We start from the raw sequence: 10,000 nt of genomic DNA on the forward strand, positions 1-10,000 counted from the left end.
ACTATGTAACAGTGCTCGATTAACACGTCAGCTTTCCTGTGAGGTCTAGCATGTCAAACTGTGAGGGAAAGCTGTAGGCTTCTCATTACAGCTACTGTGTTATGACATTTGCTAATAATGTGAGAACTGGTTGCAGGAAGTGGTAAAGAGTTAAACTGTCGCGCTCCTTGGGGTGTGCTAATTATTTAATGTGTTAAAAGTGCACTAGACTCGCAAGTGATCTTACACTTTGCTTCCCTGCAATCTGGTCTGGTGTTGATGGTGTCATTGTAGGTCAGACTCTGTGTTGCTCGTAGTAAAATGGATGCATTCTTTTCTTTTCTTTTTTAATTATACCAGCAATAAATTCTGGCCAAATCCATGTAAAATATGTTGAATAGTTGAACGGTGTACAGATACAAATATGACTGAGTAACATATCTCTCGTGCTCGTATGGTATGTGCTCTTTCTCCACCTCTCTCTCTGTCTGCTCGTCTCTCTCTGCAGCCCGTCCTTCAGCCTCATGAGTACTTCTCTGTGTGTGGGAAGTGTGGCAAACGCAGCGAGGACCACACCAAGTGCCAGAACTGTGGTATTGCTCTTCCAGCCGAGTCGCTCCCCCCACACCACCAGCACTCGTCCCAGGCGAACCCCACCCTCTCCCCCCACGCCAGACCCCCCATCCGCTCCACTCAGCCCTCCCCCGCCCTCTCGAGCAGCTCGAATAGCGGCCTGACGCTCGGCAACAAGAACTTCTATGGCGCGGCCGCCGGCGGCCTGCACTCGTCTCACGTGGACGTGGTCATGAACCCGCCCGCCCGCATTACCCGCGGTAACCTGCTGATGCCGCACAGCGGCGGTCGGACGTGCATGGGGCTGGCGGGGAGTACTGCGGCAGCTTCGACATCGTACCAGGCCAAAATCTCAAACTGCAAGAGGCATTCGCTCTCCAAGGCCCATGAACTCAACGACCCTAGTGAGTAGTTGGTGTTCAACAAACACATTTCTATATTCTAAATTCCACTCGTAAGATAGAATTTAGAATCCTTTCTACACTCTTGATAAATGAGGACTTTGGTGTTTTTATACTAAGGATAACATTTCAGAGTGAAAATTCACCTTCTAGTCTGTGTGGCAGCAGAATACATCCTGTTATTCCCAAATGATCAACTCTGCATACTTGTTGATGCATACCGGTACTTTCCTTCGTACTTTGTGACCCCCTGTCACCCTGACCTACTTTGGGCTTGATGCACACATTGTAGACTTGTTTTGTTGTTAACAAAGAATGAAGCTGGACAAAGCAGACACATGTGACTAGAGCGACTGACCATTATGCGGTTCTAAAGAGAACACTGGGGGACACAGAGAAAAAGACCAGTGTGAGTCAAATGATCCCAGCAATTTGTATCATAAATGAAATCAGTAATTTTGTGGGGGTTTTTTCAACTCAACTTCATGCATCAGCCTGTATGTGTTATGGCATTGGAACAAACAGATGGATGGATATTAGTAAATGGGGATGGTCAGTGCCTGACAATTTCTCATGCAGTCAGTTCTCCTTATCTAGAAAATGACCTTGGTGTAGTTTCTCCAGTGCTGCTGCTGCCCAAACTAGGACAGAATTCAGACACAAAACACGTCATGTTGATAAGATCCCTGTTGCCAGGCTGCACCACAGAGCAGAATGCAAAGTTGTGTGTGAACCTGTGTCCCTGAAAAGGAGAGAAATGGCCCTTACTCAAACAGCTCATCTGTCGATTACAGCCTCTGAAACACCTCGATTAGCAATTGGCAACGGCCCTCCTGTGGGAGTTACTGAAATCAAAGATGTTCCAGACCCTAATGAAGCCCCTCATCTCCGTACTGGTGTCAAATATTTGCACAGTGCAAGCAAACAGGCTGTGAAAATGTTCAGGAGGGTGCAGGGAAAGTCTTGAAACTATGCGACCGCAGAAACCACAGGCACCTGCGCGGAAATTAGAAGGAGGAACCAGAGCGACGGGTACACCACAGTGGTACGGCTGGCTCGTCCTGGTCTGACGTAGGGGCTCAGAAAAGCCTGCTTGTGTCTTTACACCAACTAGCCTAATGCTGATTTAGATCAACTGAGTCTGGCAGTGTAGACTAGAGAGTGTGAGGTTAGAAAAATAAAAACACTGCAATACTGCATACCTCCTCCTTCTTCCATAATTCAACTGCTACTAATAGTTCAAGTACATGACTGAATGTCTGTTTCACCATATCATAGATCACAAAACAGTTGCGTATTCTAGTTGGTGGCCTTTTCAGTTGTCTGAAAAGTTGTGGGTTCAATTCCTGGCTTCCACCGTTGCTCCCTTGAGCAAGGCTCAACACCAAGTTGCTCCAGGCACGCTGGCCCTTGTAATATAATTGACATTATGTAAGTCACTTTGGATAAAAGTGCCTGCTAAATGAATAAACGTAAACTGCAGATTTTGTTCATGATTCATAATCGGGTTTAGCCAAGGCTAGACGCTAGAGAGAGAGTGGCCGTGGAACGTAAATAAAACTTTACTGGAACGTAAATAGAACTAATAGATAACGTAAATAGATACTGTAAGCATTGCATTTTCCAGCAGATAAGCACGTCAGCTGCACTAAGTACCCAAGCCGATAGAATAAGTTGTCTAAAGTAAATGCATAATTGCATAATTCTGAAGCTCACCTTGGACTTGTTAATATAACAGTGTAACCGATTCTCTCATATGATCACTCTAGGCAGAGAGAGAAGAGAATTATTAGATTCTTACTAATTATTCTGTTGATTAGATAGGGTAATGTGAGCCCGTTTTGTTTCATTTAATTTTGAAGCATTTATTATTCTGTTTAAATCAATCCTGCACAGTAGAATTGCCACTTTGTGAGGTGTGAAGTACAAGCTATACTCTCTGTGGTTCAACAGTCCAGGTTGGAACACCCTAGAAAATATTACAAAAGCATTCAAAGCTATTGCTAACAGTATTGCTAAAAGACAACCATTAGGATTACGACTGGGTATCACCACTGATTTCCTGAACAAATTCAAAAACCTGGCCATTAAATAGCCTTAATTGCTGAAATGGCTTTAAATCAAACAAACAAACAAACAAACAAAAATCAATTCAATCAATTCAAGAAGCAATTCAGTTCCGATTCACAAGCCCCCAGTTCAATTTGATATCCAACTCAATTTGTTTTTCGATTCAATATTATTCTGTTAGGTATATTTCAGTTACAATACCAATTTTGCTTGGATATGATTGAGATTCTCAGAGAAGTAATGTGTACATTGTACGAAGAACCCTCTGTGATGCAATATTCAAAAATATGCGTGATGCGTAATGTTTCTTGAAGTACTCATGGTATATACCCTGTTGTACTGGACTAGATATTTAGTGGTTCTACTCAATGATGAATGGCTCCAGATTCAGCAATCTGAGCAAAATGGCTCCAGATTCAATAATCTGAGCAGTTCTGCTCAGATTATTGACATTATGCTGACAATAATGTCAATAATCTAAAACATCTCTAGCACACTTCATCATGAGGTAGTTAGCCAGCCAGTTTATAGGCATTATAGACAAATAACCCCTTATAGAAGGTCCACAATTTTCAAGACTGTTTGGTCTCATTTAATCCACCGTTACCTGTCTCCAATAAAAAAAATGAACGGAACAGAGAGCTATGCTTTGGTTGCATGTGTTTTAGCCATTAGAAATAAGTTTTTTGCTCATTATAATTAAACATTCCCAAATATTTCCTCATACAGTTGTGCTGTCCAGTGACGAAGAGGAGGAGGCTGACAATGCCAGCACGGGTAGCGTCAACCGATTGGACAGTGTGTCTCCACGGCCTGCGGACTCTGCCCACTCCTCTCCGGCGCCCTCGGGGGGCAAGGTCGAGGCAGCGGTAAAGGGGCCGGCAGAGCAGCAAGACGAGCTCACAGCTGACTACTTCACTGAGATCACAGAACCGCGCCTCGTGATACCCAGGAAACCGCGCATGAAAGATGCGGTAAGACAACTCATCTGAAGTGCGATGTTTGAATGGAGCAATAGCTTTTGAAATATTTTGTAGAGTGTTCTACTCTTCACTTCTTCCGTTCATGAGTGCAGCCAGCTTGCTTCTCTTGCAGCTGGCAACTTGTTAATATTTGAAGTTTAGAGCTTTGAAGATGTGTCAGTCTCCAGTTGAACGTGATTCTGGGCTTAAACCAGCCAACTACTTGGCTCTACGCAGAAGGGATTCATGTCCCTTTTCCTTAAAGGTGCTCTAAGCGATGCTGGGTAACGTCACTTCTGTTGACGTTCAAACAAAACAGAGAGCTAGCTCGCTACTTCCTTCCCCTCCCTCCCGTGTAATTGAAACTCTCCTAAACGAGCATCTTGTCTCTGATTTGCTGGAACAGTTTGTTATGTTTTTATGGGCTAGGTTTGCCCAGGTTGTTTTTGTTGCCGTTTTTGGAGCCTGGGCTTTCCACAGAGATCGTGTTTTTTTACATTGTATTCAGGACACAGGCAGCTAGCTGATGGTGAGGTGATGTTTGCTGTAAGTGACAAAAAAGGTTTGTTTGTGCTCTAAGTGTGGCATCGCTTAAAACACCTTTAACAAAGCCTGAGGAAAAAAATCATGGGAGGGACCAAGTCTAACAAGCATAACAAATGCTTTGAGTGGGTAAGATCATGACTCATGATAAACCATGATGATGACCATTATCATTGTGGTCATCCAGTCCTGTGACCTATTTCAGACCTATTTGAAAAGCTTTTAGCCTACATCTTATCAGCTCAACTACTTGTATAATAGTGAAAGAGAGCACACGATTGTTAGTAATGTTGGTGGTTGTGTGAAGCCATCAGACGTGGTTTGTGTGGCCAGTTAGACTAATGGGCCTGACGTCTGAACTTGTGGCCAGTTAGACTAATGGGCCTGACATTCCATTATGGTAAGAAAGAGTTTGCAGGGGTGCTTTCAAAAATGATTTGATTTCTATCAAGACTGCTACAATATTTATCAGAGTAGGGCCTCAGTGTAATCAACATCAGATACTGATGGTGTATAATCTGTGCATTTGATTCAAACAGAATGAGTCTGATTGTGAATGTGAAATGTTCTGAAGTGAATTTACTACTGGCGTACTGATGCCATCAGTTTCACAGTAGCTTGCACAAAATACAGTTATATGACATGACTGACCTTTTGATTGTACACCTGAAAATATAACCGTAAGAGGAATATGAAAACCGTTTTGTTATTCTGTAGCACTTTTCTGTGCTGCAGGGAGTCTTAAATAGACAAGTATTTGTCATTTGAAAGCTTTACTTGTTTGCACTTTGTCTGTTCTGACTCCTTATTCTTCTCTTTGAGTACTCTGTACTTACTAACATGCTTCCTGTGCTAATATTTTTATTGAATATCTTGATAAAATTGTTTCCTGAAAGAAATAGATTTTTTTTTTACATGTTACATAGATGGTTCTGCTCCTGTACTAGAAGATAATCTTAGCTTTGTTATGGCTAGTAAGATGTTATTGTTAACATGATTACAAAATACAGATGCATCTGTTCTGGTGTCCCCCTTTTTTTAAGGTTTTGCCCTTTGTTGTTTTTCATCTTAACATTCAAGGGCACCTATTTAATGTACAGTCTAGTGGACTTTAGCCCGCACATCTCACACATACTGAGTACATTGTTAAAGGTGAAGCAGATACTCGTTTAACAAATATAAGCTACCACACCATTAGTACAAGAAAACTGCTCCTCTTTCGTGAGCGATTGTCCTGCTCGTGACTGGACAACAGCATCAGGCCCTGCCTTGCACGCTCCGCTGCTGGATGAAAGCATCTGCGGGGGGAAAGGGCCACTCGAGCTCCCTTTGGCAGCTGCATGCTCCACTGATGAAGGCTCCTATTTTATGCGCACAGGAGGCAGTCTGTCAGTGCGCGTCCCCCTGAGTGAGCGAGGTAGGCACTAAACCGTGGCGCTTCGGAACGCGCTCTAATGGGAGATGCGGCACGGAGCTCTAAAAATTGCATCAGCGTGAGCAATGCCGCGCGTTTCCTGCTGGCAGACAGCGACGACAATGGTGGAATTAGAATGCACCGGGGCTGATGGGACTGGCTGTTTCCCAGCCGGTTTGAAAAGCCACCTCAAGGAAGGGCGTTCGGTTACAAAAAAAAAAAAAAAAAGAGAAAGAAGAAAAAGAAGGGAAAAAAAAGCCGCTAATGGTTCTCTTGGCAACCGGGTGGTTTTTCACATCTGTTAGTTGGAATGTTGACAGATTTTTGTGTGTGTGGGGTTGTTGAATCAAGGGCATTCATTTTTGAAACATTATTGGGAATAACTGGAAATCATCACACATTTTTTGATTGAATTCCAAAAGCCCATGGTGAAGCAGTTTTCTTGATGTATATACAAACCTCACTGTAATTGTGCTCAGACCCTTTTTTTGAAATGACTTAAAACACATCTTTTCCCTTCCTGCAGTATGGGAACGCGGTGTGCGAAGACCACTGTACCCCAAAGAGGCGTAAAATCACTGCTCCCAAGCTAGAGAGCATCATCCTGGAGTGTCGCAGTGTCAGAATAGGGACCCTGCGACGGATGGTCACCAAGCCTGTCATTGTGAGTTTCATCTCCTGTCCTCTAGTCTAGCACAAAACACCTCCGACTGTCCGTTTCCCTGCTGCTGCATCAGAGCTGTTTGGATAGTCGTGTGATGGTCAAGATAAAGTCACTGGTTACATTAAACATGTAGGCTTAAGCAATAGTTGATATTCACATTTAATATTGAGTTAGTGTTATAGGAGCCAGTCACATAATTGCAATTGATGAAGTGTTGTCGTGAATGGTATTTTGCATTCGAGCCATGTAACATTTGCAAATATCTGTCTGTCGTACTATGCAATTAATAATATGTTTCTTCTTTATTGTCTTCCAGTTCTCATCAGAATACATTCAGCTTGAAACTGAAAGTAAGTGCTATTTTTTATTTTTTGTATTTTATTCATAATCTTTATTTGTACAATGTTGCCTTGTTTCTTAAAGCAGCACTAAGGAAGATTTGCTCTCTGGGTCCCCCTAATAAGTGCAATAATAAACAAACTGAATATGCGTCTTTTGCAACAAAATATGACCATATTAAAATAACACATATTTATTGACCAATAGATTGACACATAGAATTAAAGATATGTCACAAGACATCCTCCATAAATTTGTACGTGTGTGCCAGGTCAAGAAATAATGTACACACCTGTATGTGTGCATTTATATGTACATCTCCAAAATGTTAATGTGTGTGTGTGCGCGCGTGTGCGCGCAACAGGTCGTGAGGTGGACATTATGGAGAAGGTGCGTCTGCGGGCGTCGGAGCTGACCAGCTGTGAGTGGTGCAACGTGCGGAAGCTGCCGGTGCTCTTCTTCCAGACCAGCGCGGCGGAGTGCCAGCGGCTACGCCAGCAGCTTCACATGTCGCAGGAGAGCGGTGGCCTGTGGTACGACTGCAGCGGCAACAGTGAGTACGGCGCCCCCACTCGCCCGCACCACCTGATGCAGTAATAACCACGAGCCATGCAAAGCCATCAATATCAGGATGGGTCACAATACTCCAGTTACTGCACCGCTTTACAGTAATTTGAACGTGATTGCAGTACCAGTTTTGGCCACAATCTTACATATGGTTCCTTCAATTTGTCTGTGTGTGGGAACTCAAATTTCAAACATGGTCCGAACACAATATAGCCTACTGTTCATTCCTGTTTAAGAGTGGATTCGGTACATTGGGCAGGGCTCGAAATTAACGATGTCCCGACGTCCCGGGGACCATAAAAAATGCTTCCGGGACACAATAGAAGGATGTCTGGGACAACTCTGGGACAGTAGAAAAAATGGCAAAGCAAATTTCAAAATAGGTACTTTTTCCCTAAACTGTTCACATGGGAATCTAAACGTATCTTTCTTGTCTGAATAAAATACAGAATCTGGCCTATACAAAATTTGACCTGGCGTGACGGGCAGCTGGCAAAAGCAGCGTTAGCCAGCTGATCTGTAAAGAAATCTGTAAAGCGGTTTTGTACACGCAGCCTTACAACACTGTTTAGGCTACTGCTCTTCAAATCACTGTAGGCTACAATGTTATTTTTGGTACAAATATAGTAAGATACCCAAATGGGCTGGGTGCTTGCGTTTCCTTAGGAATCTGCCGTATTGGTTAAATGAATATTGTGACTTATAGGCCGACACAAAAATAGGGCAAGGGCGGTAGGCCTAATGGGTCGATATAGATATATCGATATATATCTTTTTATATTTCCGATATAGAGGTTAACTTACCTAACTAGCAGGCAGGTAAATGGCATTTGTTTTCATGACATTGTGAACATTTTTGACTGATAGTGTAGGCCTAAGGTTACACTGGTGTTCTAAAAAAAAACGAGATGACCGTCCTCTCTGCCTAAAACGGTACGTGTTTTCTGTCATTGACAGACAAACGTCACCAATATCATGCTGAGCTAAATAGCCTACTGCAACTGCGATTTGACAAAACGATAGTGTTGCAAGGTAGCCTATAACAATGAAAACAGTTATTTAAGTTAGCATTTGACATTTCGCTGTGGCAGTTCTAAGGGGTGTCAAAACTGCGGCCATGCACTTTAATCCGGCCCGCCGAGCATTTATTAGTTTATCAAATTATTAAAATAGGCCGCTCGCTATTTTTTCCAGCAATAGACGACGTTGTGGTTAACTTTAGGCTACTGCAAACTGCTTTACACTCTTCTTAGAGAACGTTTACAATGTCAAAACAGCTTGTTACATCCAGATACATATTCTAACTACGTTTTGCTAATTCATTTAATTGGGAACGCATTTGAGGGTGAGAGCGTGGCAGGAGAGTAGCCTATCTGACAGCTTTGTGGTAATTTCCCACGCTAGGCTACTTATTGTTTTCACTGAGATCTGTGGCCATGACATCATACCAAACTGACATTGAAATTAAAGACACATGAAAATAGATTATTGACGGAATGTTTTACAACCCTGTCCGTCAAAACGATGGACAATGAATGTCTAGTGCAACCTCTGAAAATGAGTGTTGTGTGAAACAGCAGATGATTAATGAAATGGTGTTTAATAAATTGTTCAGAACTGACATGGTGGACCAGAACGAGTTAATTAAGTGATGCAAGTTACTGATTATTATGCTGTTTATTATGTAGAATGGGAAAAAACAAGAACTTGAATTTGGGACACTGGTGTTTAAGTCCGGGACAGTGGCAAGTAGATTTCGGGACAGCTGCGGGACACTGAGAAAAAAAGTTAATTTCGAGCCCTGACATTGGGCACTTTCTGTATTGAATCTAACGTCCTGTACCTAAACGGGTCAGTAAGAACATGTGTACCTCTACACCCCTAGTATTCGATTCTGAAATACTTGGTCTTTTTGCTTGTTATTTTCAGTGTCTTTTCAAAGCCTGACCTGGCTGCCTTTTTGTACAACTTTTAGCGCTCTTAGCACCTGTATCCTCCTTCTCTTCTGACCAGATCTGGACGAAAAGTACATAGTGCTCATCTTCGAGAACGGACTCTCCATGCATGAGCAGATGATTCTAGAGGAGATCTTGGTAGAGATTGGGCGCACCAATGCCCTCACCGAGTTCCCTTCCAAGCTGACCTTCGCGGAAGCCAACGTAAGACTGGTGCAGTACAACAAGGCCGCCAAGGAAAAGGAGAAAGTCAAGGTAGAGCACTCTTGATACTTGCTAGCAAACAAGGAGAAGGAGAAAGTCAAGGTAGAGCACTCTTGATACTTGCTAGCAAACAAGGAGAAGGAGAAAGTCAAGGTAGAGCACTCTTGATACTTGCTAGCAAACAAGGAGAAGGAGAAAGTCAAGGTAGAGCACTCTTGATACTTGCTAGCAATCAAGGAAAAGGAGAAAGTCAAGGTAGAGCACTCTTGATACTTGCTAGCAATCAAGGAGAAGGAGAAAGTCAAGGTAGAGCACTCTTGATACTTGCT

At 42.9% G+C, this 10,000-nt stretch overlaps 1 protein-coding gene across 6 annotated transcripts in view; it reads left to right on the top strand.

Moving 5' to 3' along the window:
• Window positions 1–10,000, top strand: part of senp6a (SUMO specific peptidase 6a) — a 33,264-nt gene that overhangs the window by 11,946 nt on the left and 11,318 nt on the right. For all 6 annotated transcript variants that reach the window (XM_042095322.1, XM_042095321.1, XM_042095323.1 and 3 more), the window contains 6 exons: window positions 488–956; window positions 3,753–3,997; window positions 6,469–6,606; window positions 6,923–6,956; window positions 7,310–7,498; window positions 9,526–9,722. In XM_042095322.1, the coding sequence (XP_041951256.1) occupies window positions 488–956; window positions 3,753–3,997; window positions 6,469–6,606; window positions 6,923–6,956; window positions 7,310–7,498; window positions 9,526–9,722 (1,272 nt within the window). The remainder of the gene's footprint in view (window positions 1–487; window positions 957–3,752; window positions 3,998–6,468; window positions 6,607–6,922; window positions 6,957–7,309; window positions 7,499–9,525; window positions 9,723–10,000) is intronic.

This window comes from Alosa sapidissima, chromosome 6, assembly GCF_018492685.1.
Source record: "Alosa sapidissima isolate fAloSap1 chromosome 6, fAloSap1.pri, whole genome shotgun sequence".
Classification (NCBI taxonomy): Eukaryota; Metazoa; Chordata; class Actinopteri; order Clupeiformes; family Clupeidae; genus Alosa; species Alosa sapidissima.